General features: G+C 46.9%; 1 protein-coding gene across 3 annotated transcripts in view; it reads right to left on the reverse strand.

The window, feature by feature from the left end:
- UBA1 (ubiquitin like modifier activating enzyme 1) overlaps window positions 1–26,025 on the reverse strand; it is a 47,438-nt gene extending 21,413 nt beyond the window's left edge. The window contains exon 1 of one of the 3 annotated variants that reach the window (XM_083718492.1): window positions 25,822–26,025. In XM_083718492.1, the coding sequence (XP_083574618.1) occupies window positions 25,822–26,010 (189 nt within the window). In that variant the 5' untranslated portion in view covers window positions 26,011–26,025. Of the gene's footprint in view, window positions 1–7,344; window positions 8,671–25,821 lie in introns of those variants that run through there. The other 2 variants (XM_083718494.1, XM_083718493.1) reach the window with 2 other exon arrangements.
- Window positions 26,026–26,816: the final 791 nt, after the last annotated feature.

Here is a 26,816-nt window from a genome sequence, read left to right on the forward strand (position 1 = left end):
GATGCCACTAATAATGGACAGCTTGTTTCTTTGAACTTTGACCACAGACACTGTTCTATTCTGTCTCCTAAACACTGAAGTGTAAATGTAAGCTCAACCCAATAACCCTAACCCAATAATTTTACAGGGGAGCAATCCTTAAAAAAGCTCAACAACTTTGACCGGCCCTCACGCATGTTCACTTCATCAAATCTGGCCTAGACTAACCCACTGTGTAAAGCTGCTAAATCTCAATGTGGACATCTGAACCACATGACCTCATTCTAGGCTGCTCCCTCCCAGCAGAGTTCTCCAGCTCAGTACAGAAAGAATCATAAGTCACACAGACAGGGCTGGCAAGGGAGGGGCTGGATATGAGTCAGCTGGGAAACAATCAGCCTTAGCTGGCAGAGGTTAGATCATTCGGAATTTCCAAGCAATGGGCTTGGAAGATCAAGGAAAAGCAGAATGCAATCAGGTTCTCTCTTTATAGGTCCAAAGACCTCTCCCAGCAGGGAGACTTTGTTGAGACGTGGCTGACCAACAAAGAACTCTAAGTGGAAAATTGGGACTTGGTCACACCATATAACAGAGATAATGGTAATAATCTCTATGCCACTGGAGGTATGCAGGTAGATCCTAATATGTGCCTACTGAGAAATTACCATACACCCCACTGAATTCAGCAGGACTAATTCCCTAGGAGTTTATGGTCAGGATCTCAGCTTATACTGAAAACCTCTTAGAATTATATACAGTTACACTTATTTGATTTGAGATAATTCATTAGCTTTTACAATGTGTGACTTTATCCAAGTGGACTGAGTTCAAACAAGTTTCTTCATATAACCCTAGGCAGGTCAACTTGGTTCTTGTTTTGTCTACTGTTTCTTTTGACCTAAATTCCCATTTATGCATTTCAAAAATTTACAAAGCAATCCTGCGTATTCATACTTGCTTCAGGACATAAAGAGCACCCCCAAGGTACACCGAGCTCAGAATTTTTTGCAGTGATTCCTGGCAGGCACCAAGTCTTTCAACAGACCATCAACTACCTTCTGTTAATAGAGAGATCATAGGCAGGCAGAAGAGAGGTGAAGAAGAAATACCATCCAGCATCACAAAGTGGTGGTGATGAAGGGAAAGAGCACTACATCCCTACTTCCTCCCTGAACACCAATCCCAGTGCCCAGTGTCCTGAATCTGAGCCAGTTCTTTTGTACGGTGGCCGCTGAAATTCATCCACAAGTACTGCTTTTATTCCTGGGTCCAAAACAGACAGCTGGGACAGTAGCCGGGGTTCCAGCACTCCAGTTGCAGCTTTGTCCTTATACTCCCACAGCATAAACAACTGCTTGCATTTCTGCAGAGCTACACCCTCTCTGCACCCCATACAGGAAGCCAACAGCAAGGACACAGCAAGTTGGTGACAAGGGACTACATTTCTTCAACCAGGAGAAAACCAGGATCTGAAAGACATGTCAGAAAGAAGCACAAATGCAGCCTTCCAAGAGGCAAAGCAATCTACAATTTGCTCAATCTTTGACAGAATATGACACACAAGAAAAGAGTACCAAGATCTAAAAGTTACAGATAGGTAGCCGTGTTGGTCTGCCATAGTCAAAACAAAAAAAAAATTCCTTCCAGTAGCACCTTAAAGACCAACTAAGTCAGTTCTTGGTATGAGCTTTCGTGTGCATGCACACTTCTTCAGATACACTGAAACAGAAGTTTCCAGACCCTTCTATATAGTGAGAAGGTGGGGAGGGGTATTACTCAGAAGGGTGGTGGGAATGGGTGGTTGGCAGATAGCTGTGATGAGCCTGTTGACGACTCTTAACGACTCGTGCATGCACACGAAAACTCATACCAAGAACTGACTTAGTTGGTCTTTAAGGTGCTACTGGAAGGAAGATCTAAAAGGTTAGAGGACAAGGAAAGAGAAGACAGGAAATAGGATTGGGCAGGACATGAGGACTTATCTGTTGTGTCTTGGGGTACTATAGGTTAAGGCTGGGACATTTTAAGAAAGGGCTTACTAAAACAGAAAATGAAATGGGGCTGAAGCGAACTTCGTTTCTTTTTAAAAAGAGAACTGAGCTAGCAAAGGGAATTCTAGGCTAGGATATACAGTGGTGCCTCGCAAGACAAAATTAATCTGTTCCAGAAGCACGGCTATTAGCGGCTATTAACGGCTTAAAGAAAAAGGAAACAAACTCGCAAGACGTCTTGTGAAGCAAGCCCATAGGGAAATTCGTCTTGCGGAACGACTCAAAAAACGGAAAACTCTTTCGTCTAGCGAGTTTTCCGTCTTACGAGGCATTCGTCTTGCGGGGCACCACTGTATAGTACATAAGCATCTCAGGATGAACAAGAACATAATTTAAACTATTTCTGCAATAAGGCAAAATACATGTTGGGTGGAATTCAATGTTGTGCTAAAGCGATTGTTCCATCAGTGCAATCATTTGGGCTTGTTAGACAGAACTTCCCCCACTCCTCCCTGGCACGCTGTTCTGGGGTGGGGGTTCTTCTTAACACCCTGAGCCAATTTCAGGGTGTTGGTGATAGAAGGGGGAAATCCCTGTTGCACAAGTGGAAGTTCTTGCACAGGCTTCCGCTTATGGGATTAATTTTTGAATCTTACCTATGAACGGTAAGCTTAAAAGCATAACCAAAATAGAAGCCATTCCATGCAAACGGAAACCCAATTCAATTCAGTTAAATTTGGGCTACAAACCACGACATAAATGGTACATAAAGATGTAAACTTTAATGCCTTGTTGTGTATTTTAAATTCAATGCTTTTTTTTTTAATGGACACACCATTACACACCATATTTCTTCCTTTTAATTAATATATATATATATATATATATATATATATATATATATATATATTAATTAAAAGGAAGAAAGAGAAAGCTTTAGAATAGAAAAAAAATCCCTGATCAAAGAAGAAATCGTCTGCCAGCAAACTCAAAACTTGCATAACAGCCCAAAATCTGACCTGGTCTATTGACATAATTTAAAAGGTGTCCAGGTAGTGCGACAAAATTTACAGAAATCATTTAACTGTTCAAGTTATGGAGTTTTAACATGCGAGGAAACGACGAAACGTGACCCGCACATGTGCAGACGTGTCTTACGTTCTGTTCGGGATGTGAACGGGGTTCCGGAACAGATCGCCTTCGCATCCCGGGGTACCACTGTATTGGCATGGAGGCAACTGCCGAAAACTAACTTGTTCACCCATGCTTTCTCTGGGAGGTGAACTAGTGATTTGTTGCATTTTTGTACTTTTATCCAAGTGTGTAATATTGTTTTGTTCACCACCACAGTATTTTTTTCTAAATTTGGGCTGCAGTTAATTTTCTGCAAATGAATAAAATCAAACAAGATGGGGAATTTTGGCTTTCACAGATTTGGGACATACTGGAATATATGCACACACACACACAGAGAGAGAGAGAGAGAGAGAGAGAGAGAGAGAGAGAGAGAGATATTAAAGGTTCTTTGTACTTTATCAGTTGCCTTCAGGAGAATCTGTAGATGGAAAACAGGTTCAATCTCATATGAATAAGCTAAACCACATGTCCTGCTAATCCAGAGAAGGTAATTTGCTGCAGTACTGGGAACCAAGAAACTGGCATCACAAATCCAGATACAACAACAAACAATTAAAAAGGGACTGATGAATCTTGCTATACTGTCGTCTAGAAGTTAAACAGAATTAAAATTCCCTTCCGACTTTCTGAGAAATACTTATTTTACTTAGATTAAGGTAAAGGTAAAGGTACCCCTGCCCGTACGGGCCAGTCTTGACAGACTCTGGGGTTGTGCGCCCATCTCACTCAAGAGGCCAGGGGCCAGCGCTGTCCGGAGACACTTCCGGGTCACGTGGCCAGCGTGACATCGCTGCTCTGGCGAGCCAGAGCCGCACACGGAAACGCTGTTTACCTTCCCGCTGGTAAGCGGTCCCTATTTATCTACTTGCACCCGGAGGTGCTTTCGAACTGCTAGGTTGGCAGGCGCTGGGACCGAGCAGCGGGAGCGCACCCCGCCGCAGGGATTCGAACCGCCGACCTTTCGATCGGCAAGTCCTAGGCGCTGAGGCTTTAACCCACAGCGCCACCTGCGTCCCTTATTTTTACTTAGATTAGTTTAATGCAAAAGCTTGTCTTTACTTGGGTCCATGGTCCTGATAAGTTTCAGTCTTACTATGGTTTTGAGAGAGTTGGTGCATCCTCTACGCAGGGAGGACTGACAAAAACCACAGCAGTCAGCTCTTTGATTAATAAAAGCAGGTAATCAGTGAGCTCAGCAATTTTCAGTGTGACTATAGTTTAGGAAGGTGCATCTCCAATGAGGAAAGCAACTCTAGCATGGTCCACCACATCCAATTGAATTAAAAGGCTACTGAACAATGTAATCATTTGGTGGAGAGCCCAAAAAGAGCTCTCACCTTCTTATTCACCTTATCCAATGTTGCAGCATATTTCTAGCACAGCAACAATAGACCCCAAAGATAAAACAGATTACAGTGACACCTCTGGATACACACACCTCTGGTTGCGTATCCTTCAGGATGCAAATGCGGCAAACCCGGAAGTATTTTTCCAGATTTCACCGTGTGCGCATGCGCAGAAGCGGTCCCTCTAGTTGCGGAAACCTCGGGATCCAACCGGAGCTCCGGAACGGATCCCGTCCGCAACCGGAGGTACCACCGTATAGGGAAAACTGCAAAGGGGTATATTAGTCTTGAGTTTGGAACAAGCAACAGTCTCGCCCAGTAGTTTTCCTATGAACCTTGGAATCCTTTAGAAGCTTATCAGCCCCTGATTAAAAGGTAAGCCATAGAGAGCAGGTTTCTCACAAGGACAACTTTTTGAGCATTACTGATCTACCTCAGCAACTGAAAGCAACAGGGGAGTGTCAGGCACACTCTAGGATGCCCTCAATTTACAAAGGATAACAAACCTGATTAGTACCACCCCCTGAACTAAGGCAGTACCCCAAAATGCTTCACAAATCCAGGAATTCTGTGGCAGATATGCTGTCCAGCAAATGAATTCATGTGCAAAACGTCGAAACAATTAACTACTGAAGAAAAATAAAGGAAAACTCAAGTTCCAATTGGTTTAACTGCAAGAACTGAAGGACAACCTGGGCACTCCTTCGGTCGAACAGTCCCAGCACTGAATGCTATTTCATCATGGGAAACAAGAGTGTATGAGATATTATTATCTGACAAAAACCAGCCTGATGGAAACATAAGAGCTGCAATAGTATGGTACTCTTCCTCAGAAATGTTTGAAGAAGTTTAACTCTTATTTGAACCCCAGATGGAGTATTCAACACAAGTAAGCCAGCCAGACGGTTTAATTTGAATGACTGTAGAACCAGCATGCAGGCACTTAGGCCAATGTGAAAAAACATGTTTACACCTTGAATTTAGGTATGGCAAAACCAAACTAATCATGTTGACACAAGACCCATTTGGGGTGATGTGATAAGGCACATCAGATAGAACCTGGCATCTAAGAAAAGCAATAAGCAAAAAAATATTCCAGGTCATAACTGATCATCCAGGCAAATGCTACAAAAAGACAAGGGAGGAAACAGAGTGAGAGTGAACCAAATGCCCGCATAAAGGATGTGATTTAGTCCTTTCCATACTTGACTGATATTACTGTGGCTATTTCCTTTTACATAAGTGCCCATTTGCAGAGGCCGACCATATGCAGGGAATCAGATCTTTGAAAGTTGGCACATGTAGCTGGTTGCTAAACAGAAAGTGACAACCAGACCTCGTAATCAAAATGCAAACTATGGTGGGAGTTGGAGAAAACAGCTGATCTGAAAATTCCAACTAGTCAAGGACAATCTTTTAATCAGGATTAATATATTAATAAATAGGGACTAACATCATTTGACTAGTACATTTAAAAAAAAAAATGATTCTAATTGAGCCATCTGGAACCTGGACAGCAAAAGAGGCTAGCTAAGATGACTGTCCCTTGTCAAAATGCTAATTCTGCGATACTAGAAGTGTAAGACATATAAATCAATGTGGTTTCAGTCTGGCAACTTTAGCACACAAGCCTTTCAATTGTACCAAGGATGAGGAATAAAATTCCACCAACCTTATTTGCTTATTGTAAGCAGACCACTGATCACTCAAGATTAGGGGAGATAGAAACAGTCCAAGTAGTTTGGTTAGAGAAAAGAATTATGAGATGGAACTGACAGATGATTCCTTAGCAAGGATGAAGTTCTACTCCTTTCCAAGCCTTCCTGCTACAAACCCTTCTGAGAATAAAGCTAAGATCTTTACTCTCCCTCTATAGATTTAGACTATACTGTATCTGGCTGAGATTAGCCATAAGTTAACAGTACTACTGATCAAGAAAATCAGGTCACTCATATAACATGTTGCAAGTTCTCGCAGAACTTTGACACTCAGTTGTTTCGAGCCACACCCAACCAGCTGCCATTTGTCTTACACACTGGAGCCCATTCTAACAAAGGATGCCAATAAAGCGTCATAGTAAGGAAGGCAACTGTCCACTTAACCCAGGGGTCAGCAACCTTTTCCAGCCGTGGACCGGGTCCACTGTCCCTCAGACCATGTGGTGGGCTGGACTATATTTTGAAGGGAAAAAATGAACGAATTCCTATGCCCCGCAAATAACCCAGAGATGCATTTTAAATAAAAGCACACATTCTACTCATGTAAAAACATGCTGATTTCTGGACCGTCCGCGGGCTGGATTTAGAAGGCGATTGTGCCGCATCCGGCCCATGGGCCTTAGGTTGCCTACCCCTGACTTAACCTCTTACTCAGGGTAAGTCAGGCACTATTCCTTCTGGGCAACAGCCTGCCAGACCTACATTCAAACTGCCCTGTAATACATATATTACAGGGATATGGATCAGTGATAAAGAGGCAACAATCCTGAGTTCCTATGCTCTCCAGCCTAAAGAGACCTAACAGGAAAGTGGATTTCTATGCAGAAGGACACCTGAGCAAAAGAAGTTGCTGGTTCGTTTTGTGAAAATTGTACAGCCTCACAACCCTGTAACCAACAACGTATGAGCATTTGCAATTATTTAGCAGCTTAAATTTCTCTTCCGAGACTAAAGCAGATCCCACCCCAAATCGAGCTTCCTTCAAAGGCATGCCATCTGCAGGCAAGCTTGAAAGAGCTGTTACTCTATTATTTGCCTCGTCCCATGTTTTGCACCTCCGCAATAATGGTAAGGATGGGGTATCCAGAGATCCCGGGCTCCCTTCTCCTTGGAATGAATCCCTTTCGCCCCCGCCAGGAGAGGCGCTAAAACGCTCCCCGTCCCCGCACTTGCCTGCTCCCATGGCTCCCAGCTGACTGACCCCCTGGACTTTTTCTCCTGGCTCTTCTCTGCAATCCCCGCCCCCTCCATCCTGGGGGGAAAGAGGAGAAGCGAGGCCGCGGCGCCGGAGCAGCTAAGGCCGCAGGCGCTTCCCGGCTTCCCGGCCAGGCGAGTCACGCGAGGACCGAGAAGGAAGCGCCGCACCCTCCCGCTTCGGGGGGGGGGGGGCTCCTTTCAAGTTCTGGCAGAAAAGGGGCAAGTGGCGGGGGGCGGCATTTCTGAAGGAAGCGAACACGAGGCAGAAACGCGGAAGGGCCCGCGCCCCTCCCAGCCTGGCTCCTCAAGGGCGGGCCGCAGCGCCTTCTACGGAGCAGCGAGAGGCCAGGAGCCCGAGGGGCGGCGAGGGAGTCCGAAGGCCGAAGCGGCTGGGAGGGGGCGGGGGGATGTCCTTGTTTCTATGGCGACAGGCATCCTTGGGCGGGTTCTGTTTCTATGGAAATGGGGAGCGCGGAAGCCGAGAGCGACCCCCCCCCCCGTTACCAATGAGGCTGTGTCAGGCCCCGCCGCGGCCGCCGCTGCTGCCGAGTCACCGCTCCGCGCTGCTGCCGCTTCCTCCTCCTCTTCCGACCCGCTCGGACACAAGATGGCGGCGGCCGGGCCCGGAACAAAAACCTCCTCAGCGCCGCTCCGCTCCCCTCCAAGCCGCACAGGGCCCCGCCCGGCCCTCGGAGCGACCCCATTGGGCTAGGCCTGTGCCCCTCAGGTACCGCGCGCCCGGATAGGCTGGCGCGGGGAGGCGGACGGTCGCCAGCCCCGCCCCCTGACCTAGAGACCTACCTCCTTTTATGATGAAAGCCCCAAGCAAGGGAAGCCCCGCCCTCCCGGCTCGGGGAAGCGGGGCGGGACTTTCCGTTTCGGTGGCCCCGCCCCATGGCAATGCACAGGCTGCAGCTCAAGGTCTCAGCCCACATGAGCGGTGGCGGCTTCAATCCTATTCCGCCCCTCATCAGCAGGTGAGCCCCGACTGCAAGCCGCTCAGGGCAGAGACCTGTCCTCTCCCCCTTCTGTCAAGAGCAGCGCAGCCAATCGTCATTCATTAAACAGTGTGGAAAATGCTTAGGAAGAACAGCGGACTCTCATTCCTAGGCAGTTTTTAAGCAGAGCTTGGGTGGCCATCTGTCATTGCAAGGGGATGGACTGGATGACCCTGGGGGCCCCTTCTAACTCTACCAGGCCATGATTCATTGTTGACACAGTCACCAACTCCAAAGTCCTCATACAAAAAGGCATCGGTTAGTTTTCAGTGAGTCCCTGGATTTCACTTCGTTTTTGCCACAAGACAGCTAAAGGTAAAGGTAAAGGTACCCCTGCCCATACGGGCCAGTCTTGCCAGACTCTGGGGTTGTGCGCCCATCTCACTCAAGAGGCCAGGGGCCAGTGCTGTCCGGAGACACTTTCGGGTCACGTGGCCAGCGTGACATCGCTGCTCTGGCGAGCCAGAGCTGCACACGGAAACGCCGTTTACCTTCCCGCTAGAAAGCGGTCCCTATTTATCTACTTGCACCCGAGGGTGCTTTCGAACTGCTAGGTTGGCAGGCGCTGGGACTGAGCAACGGGAGCGCACCCCGCCGCGGGGATTCGAACCGCCAACCTTTCGATCGGCAAGCCCTAGGCGCTGAGGCATTTACCCACAGCGCCACCCGCGTCCCTAACACAAGACAAGACAGCTACTCCTACTATAAAACCAAGGTGGTGCAGCCAGGAAGAATGGGGCACTTAAAACTCTTTGTGCAAATCTTCCTTTTCTTGTGGAGCAACCTATGCTTTGTTGTTTAATCGTTTAGTCTTGTCCGACTCTTCGTGACCCCCTGGACCAGAGCACGCCAGGCACTCCTGTCTTCCACTGCCTCCTGCAGTTTGGTCAAACTCATGCTGGTAGCTTTGAGAACACTATCCAACCATCTCGTCCTCTGTCGCCCCCTTCTCCTTGTGGCCTCCATCTTTCCCAACATCAGGGTCTTTTCCAGGGAGTCTTCTCTTCTCATGAGGTGGCCAAAGTCTTGGAGCCTCAGCTTCAGGATCTGTCCTTCCAGTGCACACTCAGGGCTGATTTCCTTCAGAATGGAGAGGTTTGATCTTCTTGCAGTCCATGGGAGTCTCAAGAATCTCCTCCAGCACCATAATTCAAAAGCATCAATTCTTCGGCAATCAGCCTTCTTAATGGTCCAGCTCTCACTTCCATACATCACTACTGGGAAAACCATGGCTTTTAACTATACAGACCTTTGTTGGCAAGGGGATGTCTCTGCTTTTTAAGATGCTGTCTAGGTTTGTCATTGCTTTTCTCTCAAGAAGCAGGCGTCTTTTAATTTCGTGACTGCTGTCACCATCTGCAGTGATCATGGAGCCTGAGAAAGTAAAATCTCTCACTGCCTCCATTTCTTCCTCTTCTATTTGCCAGGAGGAGATGGGACCAGTGGCCATGATCTTCGTTTTTTTGATGTTGAGCTTCAGGCCATATTTTGCGCTCTCCTCTTTCACTCTCATTAAAAGGTTCTTTAATTCCTCCTCACTTTCTGCCATCAAGGTTGTGTCATCTGTGTATCTGAGGTTGTTGATATTTCTTCCGGCAATCTTAATTCTGGCTTGGGATTCATCCAGACCAGACTTTTGCATGATGAATTCTGCATATAAGTTGAATAAGCAGGGAGACAATATACAGCCTTGTCGTACTCCTTTCCCAGTTTTGAACCAATCAGTTCAAACCTATGCTACGACACAGAATTAGTGTCTGCAAGGACTAATTGAAAGCTCGACAATGCAATTAAGAGTCAAACTGTCCCCAAGAAATAAACTCCCAAATTTAAAAAGGCGGGGTAGAAATAATAAGATGATGATGATATCTGCTCAATGTCAATAAAAGGCTGGTGCTCAAAACAGAAAAAGCAGAGCAACTGCATCCAAATATGTACCCATTTCCTGTCTTTTATTCTCTTGGGCCAATGGGTCAACTACTTGCAATTCCAAAATATTTTGGAGCACAAGCAGGCAAAAATAAAACAAAACTTCTAGCAACAATAAATGAATGCTCCTTGGAACTCACTGCTACAGAATGCAAAACATGGGACAAAAATCCAGAGGACAGGACTATAAAGCTGATGAGGACAGGACTATAACTGATGAGGATAGGACCCTTATTCATGGTATCCATTAACCTCTGGTCCATCTTCATTAATGGGGTGCTGCTTTTAAACACATTTTCATACTTTTATTTACTCTTTTGTGGGGCTCCTCATAATCTTTCATCCAAAAGACTGACCTGATGCACACGTACATCATGTGCTCCTCCTGCACACTATCACTCACAATCTGTCTAAGCTTTATCCAACAACATCCACTGAAGCCTCCAAATCTGGCCCAATCAGATTTGCGGAGTGAGGATCAGATCCACATTATTTTTTTTTGTCCTGGAATAATCTAGCAGTCATCATGCTATATTAGGCTCCAATGCAGAAGAGAACACAATGAGTGGACATTATTGTAAGCATAATATGAGGTAAGCTTTCAGTTTCAATTTTTTTTTGGTTTTGTTTACTAAATACAAGTAAAATTCACATGCTAAATTAGATCATTCTCTAGGAGAGCAGTCGCCAGCCTGGCACCTAGACAACCATCATCCCACCTGTTCTGAACAGAAGAGAGGTGCAAAGAGCTAAGGTGCCTTCCCTCCCCATTGATGGGCAATACCCACACCATTTTGCATTCCTGTCTCCTTTCCTGCTCTATTTTAAACATGCCAGCCACTGTGTGTTATGTCACACACCCAATACAGCCATTTTGTGACTGGCACCCATGGCCCTTTCTCAAACTTCCAAACAGACCTGCTGGCTCAAAAAGGCTGGTGACCCCTGCTCTCAGACAGCAGAAATGTTTCTGATGCAGGTTACCCAATGCAAATCACCCTATTTTACAATTCAGAATGTTTCAGAAAACTAATTGTTGCCCATGACCATAACCAGCAACTTAAATCAGTGTCAAAACAGGCTGCCACAAATATGCACATTATAGTTGTGATTGCTCCTACTGCCTATCACAGGACCTCGGGGAGGAAGGAACCCAGTGGCATCACTCATGCCATACTCATGTGCCAGGAAGACAAACATTCCAGGCCCAAAACCCAACACATTCAAGGCAAGGACAAGAGAACATAAGCAGAGGTGGTTCTGGAGGTGCCCTCCCAGTGCTAGAAACAGAACTAGGAAGATCTAATCTCTAGTGAGCAATATCACCTCATATATGTGCTCTAACTTTCATCACTCCTTTGAGAAGACAGGATATAAATCTAACAAATTTGAGACCAGACTTCGGAGCATGAAGATCAGTTAAATGAAGCTGAAGGCTTGTATTCCCTTTCCTGGAAACAGGCCCAACTGAACTCAGTTGGACTTACTTCTAAGTAAACATGTATAGAAATGTGCTATGAGAGCCCTATGATCCAGGGCAGAAATGCATTCTTTAATTACGGTATATACCTATATGGCTTTTCAAGAAAAATTCTTCCCAAAGCTATTTACAAGCCACGATCTAAGACCATAAACACCACAAAATAGCAAAACACTATTTCAAAATACAGTGGTACCTCTGGTTACGTACTTAATTCATTCCAGAGCTCCGTTCTTAACCTGAAACTGTTCTTAACCTGAAGTACCACTTTAGCTAATGGGGCCTCCCGCTGCTGCCGCGTGTGATTTCTGTTTTCACCCTGAAGAAAAATTCTTAACCCGAGGTACAGCGGAGTCTGTAACCTGAAGCGTGTGTAACCTGAAGTGTATGTAACCCGAGGTACCATTGTAATACCGAAACCAATGCCAATGTAGCAAAATCTGGCAAAAATGGTGGAGTTCTGCAAGTCAGGTTAAAGTAGCTGCTAAAGGCAGGTCTTAAAACCTACCCCGGAGGGGGCTTGCCAGATGAGCCGTGGCATTTCATTTCGCAAATGTGGAGCCACCACTGAGAATGCCCTTATCCACTTGCATGCCAATCTAGCTTCATTTATAGAGTGGCATCTTCCTTTGGGGAAGAGTCATAGCAGTAGAGCATCTGCTCTGTAGTTCAACTGCAGGCATCTCCAGGCAGGCCTGGGGAAAACCCACCTGAAACCCTGAAGAGTCATTGCTTAGTCAGTGGACCTCCAGCCGCTAGACCTCATTAGGCCTGTCGGGTCACTTCAGCCAAGCCAAGGCCAGCTGCCCTCCAGGGAGTCTGCAGCTGGTTGACGGTGCCTACAAAGCATTGGAGAAGCCCTGTTCAAAGTGCCAACTGGAAAAGGGCTGCTTTGACCTCTCAACCTAACCTGCCTCACAGGCTTGTTGTGAAGATAAAAGGGGCTAGGAGAACAATGAACGTTGCTCGAGGTTCTTTGAGGGAAGGATGTAATTTTAAAGATAACTTTTTTTTAAAAAAAAGTAATGAATTATTTAAGTTAGTACTTTTCTACTAATTAACATTAGTACCAAACCTCATGTTTTCCCACAACTTTAATGCCTTAAAAATACTTGACCTTCACTTGACCAAATCTATCTTGAACAGTCAAATATCCAGCCCTACCTCCTACCACTGGCCCACCTGATGCAGAGTGGATTGCTGCAGTGGGCAGAGGCTCCCCAGGGCCTCAGGCAGCCCAAGGTGCTGATTTGCCCTCCTGCTTGAGATCCTTTAACTGGAGACAGCAAGGATTTAACCAGAGATCTTCTGCCTGCAAAGCATGAGGTCTCCCACTGAGTTACAGCCCCTCCTATTCAGAGCTGAGCTTGAGAAGTATTCCCCTTTTATGCCTAACATAAAAATAGTTAACAAAAAACAAAGTAGGCAAATTAGCACAATACATTCGTCGTCAAAGAATTCAGCTTTTGGGTCACACGTTTAGTGCACACCAGCCTCTTAAGAACAGCACAGAGGTATTTGCCCAAGGATTACCATTCCTCAAATTAACAGACACCCAAAAGGCGGCCTCTTACACTTGTGGTGTGTTTGGATACAGAGGCCTGAAAGCACAATACACATGCAATAAATATAAGCACGCACCACGGTGGATTGCAGTTAAACAAACTAGCGCACAGAGCTCTCGATAGCCTGCAACCCAAATACCTCCAATGTCATCTTGCTTCGCATTCCCCGCCTGGCAGGGGAGGCCGTGTGGGTGGGGCTGATGGCTGCCTGTCACATGCCAACCCAACCCAAGACAGAGCCTTCTTGGTAGTGGTCCCCCACTTATGGAAAGCCCTCTCTGCTGAGGTTAAACTCTCTTCCTCATAACTGACATTTAAGTGGAATTTTAAAACATTCCTATTCACTCAGGCATTGGGCAGTGCTGAGAGACATTGTTGCTGGCACTCTTGAAATATTAATATGGACTGATTAATATTAACATGGAAGACATTTGGTTTGTTTAAAAAAAGAAAAAGTATTTTTCAGTGATTTTGTTGTTTGCTCACTTGGACTCTTTTGGGAGGGGGGTGAGATTTAAAGAAGAGGGGGAAAGGTTTGCCTAAGATCACCAAGAGAGTCAAGGCTGGGGTTAGATGTGAACTGCCAGGAATGAGAAATGGCTGCCTCTGGGTTAATGCAGGGAAGTGGGTTATGTGAACCGCCCTGAGACCTCCGGGTATACAGCAGGTGGGTGGGGATTTCCGGGTTAGCGCCATCGGCGAAGTGCGGAGTTCCTCCGACCGGAGGAACGGGCTCCGTGGAAACTGGGTCTTCCCGCTGCGGCGAAGGTGGGGACCCGCTAGAAATCCCAGGTGGAGGAAGCCTGGGAACGTGGGGTTCGGCAGGGCACCAGGAGCGCCTCCCCTACTCGTGGGGAACCCCATTTTGGGGCTCCGGAGCGAAGTGGGGTGAGCGGCGCGGTGCTGCGAACTGATTGCTACTTTCACGGAGGGAAGCCGCATAGCAATTGCCGGAGAGTGCTGACTTTTTCCTGTCGACAATTGGACAATTGGACAACAAGTACCCGTGAGTAAAAACGGAAAATTGGATCAAGAAACATCCTAATTTGGCACTGAAGCGGGAAGGTTCAAAACAGGAAGTCCGCCTTCCGCTTTTTGTAAATAGACTGAAGCAAAAGCCTTGTAAGCTAATAGCCTGGAAAGTTGTTTGTAAAGGTCGAAATTTCCTTCATCTATAACCACTAAAACCCCCTTGGAAGCAGGAGAAAAGGGGGGGGGGATTTGACTGTTTAAGCCTGCAGGAGAGGGAGTAAAGAAAAATAAGTTTCCACCGTCTCAAACCTGGGAACGGGGTGTCAGAGACAGAAATTGTCGGAGACGTCCATTGACTGTGAATGGAACATTTTGACAGATAGCTAAAAAAGAGAAGCAAACTGATTCCAATGTTGCCTTCTGCATTCTAAAGAAACAAAATATTTGAAAATTGAAAGTAACTTTCTTTTGTTGGACATGCTTTAAAAAGATGGATACAAATAGAAATTGTCTCCTCTAGAGGAAGCTTGTCAAATTGTTACTGCAGTTTACTTGGCGACTTTACAGCTGCGAGATTAAGATCGTGGGACCAGTCTTTTGACCTTGAAAAAAATGTGTTGGGAGGAAGTCTTGGTGCTTGCTTTTTGCAAGACAAATGCTTTGCTGGAGCAGTTGCATGAGAAGATGGATTTGATGAATGAGAAGCTGGATTTGATGACTGCTGCAGTTAGTGAATGTGGACAAATAGGGAATACGGACACAGAAATCATACAGGGACCAACTCAGGAAACTGGTTTGACTGGGCAAGTGCAAGGGCAGATGATAATGGAGGAGGTTGCGGTTGCACCTCAAGCAATACAAATGGAGAGATCTGAAGCCCTGCAGGAGCATAAGCCGCTGTTTTGGAAGATTGAATTTGGAGTGGGCCAGGGGGAGCCTGGAGCTGAGGAGGCTCTTAACTTTGGAGGGACTTTGAAATATGCTGTTAAATTTTTTTTCGATTATATTGATGACTGTGGGGAGTGGGACTGTGGGAAATGGGCTGGTCTGATGAGGGGAGATGGAGACAATTATGGGCTGGAATCCTCCAGAGACCTACTCCTCATTGAGAAAGGAAAGAAATCAAGAAAGAGACCAACAAAAGACAAGGAAAAGTGCAAGTATAAACAAGAAGAAGAAGATCTGCAGAAGGGGCATGGAAGAGATTTAAGAGCCTTGGACATAAGACTACCAGGTTGATGGACTAGATGGAATGGACAGTAAGGACTGACATAACCCGAGACCAGGAAGAAGGGACGTTGGATGAAAATTGGAAGAAAGTCTATAAAAGAAAATTATTTTGGAAATTAGTGTAAAATTAATGAATATTAGGGAAAATGTTGGAATGAAATTGTCCGGCTTTAGTAGAAATGATATAAGGAGTTATGTATAAATAAGCATTAAGTTTTAAGGTATTTTACGGTAAGATAAGGTTAAATAAAGTAAGGCAAATTGAATAACAGAATATGGTGAAAGATGGAAAGGATTTGCTGAGTTAATTAATAGGCTAGACTGTCAAGATAAATTATTCAATAATAATTGAAAAAGAGGGAAAGAATTTGCTGAAATAATTAATTAAGCTAGAATACAAAAAGGGAGGTGTGAGGAGGTCAAGGAAACAAGCAAATGAAAGATAAGATATGTAATATGGGATTTGTATTTTTCTTTTTTGATGTTGTTGTGTTGTTGTATTGGTTTTTATGTATCTTTCCCCCCTTTTTTCTTTTTCTTCTCTTTTTTGTAATCTTGAAAATTCTTAATAAATATCATTTTTTAAAAAAGCAGGTGGGTGGGTGGGTGTAAAATAATGTCTTGCACTATAGCACTGTGAGGCCACAGTGACTATTCCAACATTACACCCTTGCACAGTGCATAGCTCCTATTCGCTTGCTGTGGGTCTGCACCCTCAAGTGCCATATAGGGGCATTGTCTTCAACATAATTCAGGCTATGCTTATTTGGAGACAAAGCTCATTGCCTTCCTATTCAATACTCCAAATGTCAACATGCTGCTAGACAGCATCTTAAAAAGCAGAAACATCACCTTGCCAACAAAGGTCCATATAGTTAAAGCTATGGTTTGCCAAGTAGTGATGCATGGAAGTGAGAGCTGGACCATAAAGAAGGCTGGTCGCCGAAAAATTGATGCTTTTGAATTATGGTGCTGGAGGAGACTCTTGAGAGTCCCATGGACTGCAAGAAGATCAAACCTCTCCATTCGGAAGGAAATCAGCCCTGAGTGCTCACTGGAAGGACAGATCCTGAAGCTGAGGCTCCAAGACTTTGGCCACCTCATGAGAAGAGAAGACTCCCTGGAAAAGACCCTAATGTTGGGAAAGATGGAGAGCACAAGGAGAAGGGGATGACAGAGGACGAGATGGTACTCGATGTTCTCGAAGCTACCAATATGAGGCAGTGGAAGACAAGAGTGCCTGGCATGCTCTGGTCCCTAGGTTCACGAAGAGTCGGACACGACTAAACAACTAAACAACAACAAAAATATCTTTGGTTCTCAATCTGAGTAGCCCTCCACTGTCCACTAAATATGTGTCACATACACTGGGATTTGCAGGCCAGAGCCCATGAAAGGTCTTTGTAAATATCCCTTCAAAACTCCACAAGCCTCAAGAGGCTGTTTTCTCTGTTCTTCCTTGCTTGGCCATGCCTACACAGCACATTTGTTCAGCTGCAGCTCTCAGGGGGGGCGCCACTGCCATCCTAAGAGAATGATGGAGGAGCTCCTGGTGAGTTCTGGCACCTCTTTTTCTAGAAAAACAGCCCTGCTGAACACATTCACTTGCCTCAACTGACTGGATGCCTGGACTAGGCTCCCACCCACCCAGCCCTTTTGAACACAGGAGAGGTGCAAACAGCATCTCTCTGTGAGGGAATACAGTGGTATCTGATGTAGGTGCCCCCTGCCTACCAAAGGATGGGACAGCTACTGGGGGTGTCCACACCCTTTCAATGTCTTTTTAAAATCTTTTTTCCCCCTAGTCATACCTCACGTTACATTTGCTTCAGGTTGAGTGTTTTCAGATTGTGTCCCGCAGCGACCCAGAAGTACCGGAACGAATTACTTTCAGGTTTCGCCGTTCGCGCAGACGCGCAAAATGCCATGACGTGCATGCGCAGAAGCGGCGAATCACGACCCCTGCACACGCAGGTTGCATTCTTTTCAGGTTGCGAACGGGCCTCCGGAATGGATCCCGTTCACAACCAGAGGTACCACTGTACCTCGGGTTAAGTACTTAATTCGTTCTGAAGGTCTGTTCTTAGCCTGAAATTGTTCTTAACCTGAAGCACCACTTTAGCTAATGGGGCCTCCTGCTGCAGCCACGCCACCGCCACGCGATTTCTGTTCTCATCCTGAAGCAAAGTTCTTAACCCGAGGTACTATTTCTGGGTTAGAGGAGTCTGTAACCTGAAGCATATGTAACCCAAGGTACCACAGTATTTTGGTTGTGGCAACCATTTTGTGTTAAACTCTGCCCCCACGCCAGCCATTTTGTGTTATGCCACACCCCCACAACACTTTCCTTAAATTCAAAATGTGTCCAGTGGTTGGAAAACATTGGTGACCCCCGACATATACCCCACCAGCTTCCCAGGTCAGATGTCCATGAAAAGCCATGTCACAGTTCCTAAGATATGAGCCATGGCAGCCCTGAAAAGCTGTGTTGAGCAGACATGGGAACCTCCAGAATGCAAAATGGGGAGAAGCTGCTTCACCTCCCACAAAGTCTCCATGACCAGAGCATGTGGGAGCTGAAGCAGGGAGTTCCCTGTGGGAACTCCTGCAGGGCTCCCCAGGCTGCGGATGTCTGCCTGGCGCGATGGGCGCTCTGCTTCAGGGTGCTCCACACACTGGGCGGCAGGCTGCTATTCACAGCCTGGGGAGCCCTGCGGGAACTCCTGCGGGCTCCCCAGGCTTGCTGATAGCTTCCTGAAGCCTGGAGAGCGAGAGGGGTCGGTGCACACCGACCCCTCTCGCTCTCCAAGCTTCAGCGAAAGCCTGTATTCGCCCCATAGGACGCACACAGATTTCCCCTTCATTTTTGGAGGGGGGGGGAGTGCGTCCTATAGGGCGAAAAATACGGTAGTTTCAATCTGTGCAAACCTTCAGCTCTCTGAAGACCATGGAGATAAAAATGGAAGGTCATAATCAGCTGCTATTGGTCTTTCAGAAACTGTTATCACCTTGATTTAAACTTTAAGTGACACTCATAAGCTCCCACTCAGACCTTGTTCTGCTTTGGCAAGAACTACAGCTCCCAGAGTCCGTATGGAAAACTGTCATTTGTTCCAATGCGCAGGTTGGTGAGCAGACAAGCTCCGGCTCCCCACAACCCTTTCCCAATAAGCTATGCTGGGGTACCAAATATGGCGCCCCCCATGTGTTATTGGGTGACAACTCATCCTTATCCCTGACCACTGGCCAGACTGCTTGGAGCTAAGGGGAGAGGCAGATTTTTTAAAATGGTTTCTTCTGTTTCTGGATAATGCTGACTGTGTGGAGAGGTCATTTCATAAATTAGGTAACAAAAATGTCCTTTGGCTTAGAACAACATTAATGGCTCTGTTTTCTGCTATCCTTAATGCCCTGCCCCACAAAAATCTAATTTTCCTATTGTCAAAACCTAACTTATGTGTAGGTACCCCTCACCTCTAAGTTTACTTGAAATCATTGTCTGAAGAAAACCAAAGCAGCTAGACTTGAAGATATCACAAATATATATATTTATGTGGTAAGTTATAAACTGGGGTAGGGAACCTACTTCCATAGTAGTGGGGAACCTCAAGGGAGACAAAGAGGGCAGAGGAAAAAGGCAGCACAATGGAAGAAAGGTGAAAAAACCCTCTGCAAGCAAGCAGTTTAGAGGAGAAGGGGTGATGGAGGGAAGGGAGCCAAAATGGATGGAGCATTGCAAGCTACTACGGTTCAATGTCCGGATTTCTGGCTAGAACAATCTGCAGCCCCCTGGGCACCGGGAAAGAGGGAGGGAGAAGGGGTTAATAAAGCAAAATGGGAAGAAGAATGAGAGAGAGAAAAGGTGACATTGTGACTGTGAAGAAATGCAGCTCTCCAATCCTGTTATATTATAATGCCTTTTAGGTCCCACAAGTAGAAATATTTGAATCAGATAAGAAAATAAATATAGCATATATTTCTTTTTACATAATTTTAATTTACAAAAATAATTGAAAGGGTGGATGGGTGGATGAAGGAAAGACAGACATCTCAAGTGGAAAAAACCAGTTTCCCCCCATGTTTCAAACTGTATGAACGTTTCATATGCCATGAGGATGCTCCTGGATTCGGAATGTAAACAGCTCCCAGGTGCAGAAGACTCCCAAAGCACCTCCTCACCTGGCCATGACTCGCTTGGGGAACAGGAACAGCAGGAAAGCCAGAGGGCTACCCGGAAGCCACACAGATGATGCCTGCCCATTGCTTTGGGAGCTGGTGGTCCACCCTGTGGCCCACAAGGCCTTTTCAGGCAGCCCTTACCCAATGTGGAGAAGGAAGCTTTCTCCTCTCCCTGCTTGCTTGCTTCTTGGGCCCTCTCCCAAGGGGTGGGCTTAGGGAAGCGGCCATGGCAGTGGAGCCGCAGGGCCAGAGGGAGGCTGTGATGCAGCTGGGCCCAGCAGAGACATGCAGGGGCCTTGGAGGGGCCTCTGGGGCTCTGAGGGTGGTTGGGCTGCCCTGGGCAGGGAGGCTCTGCTTGCTGGCTGCCTGCCAGGGATTGCAGGGGGTCAGGCTAGATGACTCTCGGGAGTCCCCTTCCAACTCTACAGATCCCTGCCCCTCCTTAGTTAACAACCAGCCTGAAGAGGCTGTGTGTGTGGTGTATGGGGGGGGGGGAGCAAGTGGGATAAATGGTGGCAGCTGTGGGCAACCAGCAGGCAAGTGAGGAGGATGAGGCAGCTGTTGCCCCCCATCCTGTCCCCCTCCTCCTCCTTCTCATGGGCTGCATTTATTTACTGGCTTCACAAGAGACTCAATCTATTGTGTATATTAAATAATATTAATTATACTGCAAACACTTTAATTTATGATATGGAAATTTAATTCAGTGTGTGGTCTGCGGCTTCTGTGTCAAAGTCCTCTTGCAGCCCACTGGGTCTGAGAGGTTGAACCGTCTGGTTCCAGCCTTACAGAAACCCAGCACCTTTCTGGCTGCTCTGCTGCCACAGTTTTTCTGCTGTGAGGTCCTAATGACCAAAGACCAATGTAATGAATAACAATAATGAGTTGCTCAGAAGAGGAAACCTCTTATGTCTTTAGCCTTCATGCACATTTAACGTATGGGAATACATTATCTGCCTCATGGGGGGGGGGGGAGTCTTAGCAGACAGTCCCAGGCTTCGTTTCTGCCATCTTTCCCCAGGATTCTTCAGCTGGCCGGAGGGTCTCCTTGAGATTGCTCAACACCACAGTGATGTGGCTCTTTCCTTCCCTACGGCATGAGCCGCACCGGAGCAAAGCTGTGCCAGCTGCCTCTCCACAGCAGGTACCTTCAGACGCTTAAGGCAACGGACTAGAGCCTTGTTTGCTACAAAGACAAAGCAATCCAACTGACATGACATGTTGGGAAAGAGCAGGGTAAACCCAGAAGGATGGACTTTGACACACTCTCTGTAGGGTACATGTGAACAATGCTCGTTATCCTCATCCATATTACCTGCTGCTTGAAATGCAGCCATAGGAAAATATTTCCAGATGGGAAGCGGCTTAAGAACAGAAAAACAGCTCTGCTGGATCAAACCAGAGGTCTGTTAAATCCCACACTGTTCTGCCAGCAGCTAGTCAAGCCTCGGCGGTGCTCTTGCGCTGCTCCCATTCATCTCTGCAGTTGCCATCAGCACTGTACTTTCTAAAGCAGGGATAGGGAACCTGTGGCCCTCCAGAGGTTGTGAACTACAACTCCCATCACCCCTGACCATTGGGCCTTGTTGGCTGGAGGGCTGAGCGAATGACACCTTGATAAGTGTTTCAGCAAGGCAATACACCAGTGAACAAAAGGTGGAGACTTAACAGCTTCCCAGGGGGTAGGCTCAGCTTTGCAGATAATTTGCTCCCTCCCTCCCCCTGTAAGAAAAGTAGACAAGCCTTCACACAAAGCAGCAAACTCTTTCAGCTTCACTGGTGGCTTCCCACTTAGAGCTCAAGTAATTATGCAGAGCCTGCTAACAATCCAGGAGGGACCCCCACAGATAAACAAACAAAGCACTTCTTTCTTCCTCACACTCACCCCCACCTTGAAAAATCTAGGGGAGAAGAGCTTCTATTTTTATTTTCTGGTAGTGTTTATGTTGTTGGTTCCCCCTAAATAGCTTTCTTCCATATTAAAAAGTGTGTTTTTTTAAATTTAAAAGAGACTATTCTTTTTGCTTGCTTCCCCTCCCTCCCTTTGATAAAAAGGGAGATATTGGTGGGATGAGAGCTTTTGGGGGGGCCTTTGGGGGGGAATGGAGGGGAGAAGATTTAGGTGGCTGCCTTATGCTGAAATGGGAGGTTGGGTACTGTGTGAAAATGATGGGGAGGGTGTTTTTGGGTAAGCAGTGAAAGCAAATGCATGCCTCCTCACAAGTAAGCCCTACTGAATTCAATGGCGCTTACTCCCAGGAAAGTAGAAGTAAGTTTAGTTTAACTCAGTGGGGCTTATGCATGCACAGATTCCACTTAGACCTCTGAGTTGGGGAAGCATATGCAACTTGAAGAGTATATCACTTAAACTACTCTTAAATTAGTTGAAAATATATTAAATATATTACAGTGGTACCTCGGGTTACATACGCCTCAGGTTACATACGCTTCAGGTTACAGACTCCACAATCCCAGAAATACTACCTCGGGTTAAGAACTTTGCTCAGGATGAGAACAGAAATTGTGCGGCAGCGGCAGCGGGAGGCCCCATTAGCTACAGTGGTGCTTCAGGTTAAGAATGGACCTCCCAAACAAATTAAGTACTTAACCCGAGGTACCATTGTATATGGAAGTTTATTTAATATTTTTATTAAATCTACTACTTCCTTACATTTTAAGGCCCTCCACCACCATGGGGAGGCCCAGCAAGGCCCTCTGATGCTGTGGGGAGATACGCAGGAACCTCTTCCGCCACAGGGAGACCCTGCAAGGCCCTTCGCCACCGCAGATATATATCATGATATTGAGATAGCATGATTTTAGCTGGTTATATACCAGCTAAAAATGTTAAAAACCAGATAGTGCCCTAGTTGGCTGGCTGGGGCTCATGGGAACTGAGGTCCAGCAATGTCTGGAGGGCCACAGGTTCCTCTCCCCTGCCCTAAAATATCAGACTCCATTCTCAGCTGGATTTATCCACTTTCTCAAACAGCAGTTGGGGTAAGCAACCATTAGAGACAGTCTATGATTATCAAGAATCTCTGTTGCCGGACCAGAAGTATTTACCCATTCTCAGCTGCCGGTAAGAAAAAAGCTAAATTTCTGTGTGGGGAATGACCTGGGTTAATGCATGTTTGTGCAGGGGAAGGAAGAAAAGTGGCCAAAGGGAGGCCGAGTTGGGCTTTTTGCTCATTAACAAAGGGAACAGTGTGAGAAAACTTTGTAAAGCATTGTTAGTGTCTCATCAGAGTCAGAGTTAATGGAATTTGATGTGGACTCTTTCCCTGTGAACTAAAATGATTTCAGGGCATTTTCCACAAGGGGTTTTGCAGGGTTGAGGAGAAAAGAACATATCTGAAGTTGTTTTCAAGATCTATACTGGATACTCTGATAGGTATGCAGCATAGTAATTCTAAAAAAATAAATAAAAAAATTCAAATGCTACACAGAATCGCAAACTTGTAGGACACAAATATTGCTGACTTTTGCACCTTGAATTTAGTGTCTGGAACAGTTAATATTTCCCCAACATGGCTAGACAAAGAGAGCATTTTAGGGAGTTGTTTGAATCCCAAACCTGACATGGAATTCTCCAGGAATGGGATGGGGGGCAGGTTGGGCAAGTCAAGGAAAAAGCACTTGTTGCTGCAGATCCACTTTGAGGAATGAGGGAGGCAGATGGGCCTGGGCCTCTCAACAGGTTCTTTTGTGCCCCTTTTTGCCTCAAGGCTGGCAGCTGAGAAGAGTTTGGATTGGATATCCCGCTTTATCACTCCCCTTCAGGAGTCTCAAAGCGGCTAACATTCTCCTTTCCCTTCCTCCCCACAACAAACACTCTGTGAGGTGAGTGGGGCTGAGAGACTTCAGAAAAGTGTGACTAGCCCCAGGTCACCCAGCAGCTGCAGGTGGAGGAGCGGAGACGCGAACCTGGTTCCCCGGATTACGAATCCACCGCTCTGAACCACTACACCACAAGGGAGGAGATTTAACTCAGGGGCCTAAAGCTGACAAATTTTAAGGCCACACACACAACACAAAGTACACAGAGCACAGCTGGCATCCTGGGGTATTTTAGTACATGAAGCAGCTGAGTCAAAAGTTGCCATAAACCATCTCAGCTAGCCTGCTCTGAGTCTGTTGCCTTCTTGATCCACAGTTTTACTCCTGCACAAACTTTTTATAACTAGGATCTTCTCTAGGATCTCTTGACTCAATATAAAAAAACTATTCCACTCCCCTCTTATTGTGACCACATCTGGTAAACTGTCTTAATTCATGCTAGTTTTAGTTGTCAGGATTCAGGTAGGTAGCCATGTTGGTCTGACACAGTCAAAATAAATTTAAAAATTGTCCAGTATCACCTTAGAGAGCAACCAAGTCTCTAAGTTGGTCTCTAAGGTGCTACTGGACATTTTATTATTATTATTCGTTGTCAGGATTGAGGCTGATGGGCACCCTTTTTATATTTTGGCTCTACATGGGAATTCTTCAGTTCAAATGCAACCTCATTGGCATTCCTCCCTCCCACTATCTGCAGTATGGGAATATTATTGCCTTGCCAGGGCTGTTGTAAGAATGACCAAGATAATATATACGAAGCACTTTAGATGCTGAAAAATTCTATAACTCTCAATTATAATTAATGCTACTGTACAAATGATAATAACAGAGAGAACATTAAAAGTGGTATTGCATTATACATTGCATTTGCATTCCTTCCCTTAATGCTATCAAAATGGCACCTATATTTACAAATAATTATATTTATAAATATGAAAATTAAGTTGATTCTTTGACTTTTGATTACCTAGACAATTTTTAAAAACTAACACCTTTATTCAATGAACAGTTCCCTATATTTGAAGGGGGAAATTCAAGGTCCAATTTATAAACTTTCAGGGAAACAAAGTAAACAAAAACTATTTCAGGAGCAAAAGGCATGGAATACATCTAGGTAGCTGCTCAAGATCAGGAGGCTGCTTACAGATACTATGCCACTTTAGCCCATCCCTAAAGAAGTTGTTACAGTCTCTTGAGATTAGGTTCTTAACCAGCTCCCTTCTTACAAGTCAAGGAAACAGAAAGCATAGAAAAGGGTCAAACCATAAACCAGCAGGTCTGGATCGTCCATATTACTTGGCCCAATTCTCCCCTTCCTCCCCAAGCTGAGAATGAAACATCCATTAATGATTGAAATAAAAAATGTCAGCACACAAGGCTGCCTTGATGTCCTGCTATTTGACACAGAGACCTGATTCCTAACCCTAGAAATGTGATTCACAGGTAGCCAACCCTCAGACAGGAGTCTGCAACATATTGGAAAACAGAGAACCAGCAGATACAGACTTGAAGCCAGATTTTTGTCTGGCAATACAGCCCATTCACCAGCTCAGTAAAACTAAGGTTGGGGCAGACCAAGCATTGACAAGGGCTGGAGAGGAACTTCAGAGACTCTGTCTCATACTTTTGGGTTTTCCTTCCAAAAGAAGGAAACTAGGTTTAGAAATTGGAACAGGCTTAGAGCTGTACTAACAACAGTCCTTGCTTGAGGAGAAATAATCTGGAGACTAAAAAAATGGAGGGGAGGAGAGGAAGGAGCCTGAAAAAGACCAAAGGTGCATAAAAGCTCAGTTGGCAGAGCGTGAGATCTTGATCTCGGGGTTGTGGGTCCCACATCGGGGGAAAGATTCCTGCCTTGCACGAGCCTCGGGGCCCTTCCAACTCCACCTTTCATGATCCTAGGATCCTTGACCCTTTTCTTGCACTGACAGGTGTCACTTAGGCTGACAGGGGAAGCTGGCTTCGAGTGCCTGGCGGGCACGGAGACACGAAAGGCCGCCCCCCCCCCGCAGGTCGCGCGCGGCGCGCTCACGACGATGGCAGAGCCTGGGCGCTGAGTTCCGCGGTGGCTTCCCAGGTGCCGAGGGGGCGCGAGGGGAGGGGAAAGGCGGCAGGATGTCCGGCTTGGGAGCAGCCATTCGCCCAGCCCGATCCCGCGCGGGGAAAGGCGCCCCAAATGGAGAGGGCTGGGGGGGGGCGGTCGCGGACTTCTCCCTCTCCCCCCCGGCCCGCCCCCCTCTCCCTGCCCCCCGGCTCTCACCCCCCCTCCGTGCGCCGCCTGCGTCCCCGCTCCGCTCCGGCTCCGGCTGCTGCTCCCGCCGCCGCCGCCTCTGATGCCGCGCGCCGCCGCCCCCCGCGCCGAGGAGCGCGCCGGACGAGACCACGTGGGCCGAGGGGGAGCGGAGTCCCTCAGCGCCCCCAAGCCGAGCTGCCGGGCGTCCCGCCGCATTTCCCGGGCCGCGGCGCGGCGGGATCGGCGCCTTGGCCTCCTCTCGGGTTCCTTGAGGGGAAAGGGCGCTCGGGCGGGCACGGAGGGGAAGCTCAGAGGGGGAACCCCCCCCGCACGCCCCACTCGGGTGGTTCGGCTCGGCCGGCGGGGCGGGGCTGCGGTGCCTCCTGGGAAATGTAGTTGCCGGTCGCCTGGAGGGGCGAGGAGCACGTGGCTCCTGATGTCGCGCAGAAGCACGTGGCCGGAGGGGGAGGGGCGGGAGGATCTCGCGCAGAGAGCAATGTACCGGGCAGGACGCAATCCAGGATGGAGAGACGCAGTGCCTTTTTTCTAAAAAAATGTTTAGGGGTTTTCTCATTTTCCTACTTATATCGAAATACTGCCCCTCAATGATGGGGTGCAGCGCTGGATCTCGCGTCGCGCTGAGGGAGCCAGTGTTTGTCCGCAAAGAACGCAACGGAACACCGTGATGGAAACCAGGGCTCACGGAAACGCCGCTTACCTTCCTGCCGCAGTGGTACCTATTTATCTACTGTACTTGCACTGGTGTGCTTTTGAATTGCTAGGTTGACAGGAGCTGGGACAAAGCAACGGGACCTCCCCGATTCAAACCATAGTGCCACCCGCTCCCTCACCACTTCCACAACATCTACCAGAGCTTGGATTGGGGCCTGGATGGATCTTTGCTCCTCTTGGCTAATGAAATCCATCAGGGAGCAGATCTATGTGGGCCCAGGGGGTGGTCAGTGCCTCTTTATGAGAGGGGTGGTTCCTGTCAAGTTGAAGGTGGCAGTGAAAGGAGCGCT

The sequence above is a fragment of the Podarcis gaigeae genome (genome assembly GCF_964106915.1).
Source record: "Podarcis gaigeae genome assembly, chromosome: 17".
Taxonomy (NCBI): Eukaryota; Metazoa; Chordata; class Lepidosauria; order Squamata; family Lacertidae; genus Podarcis; species Podarcis gaigeae.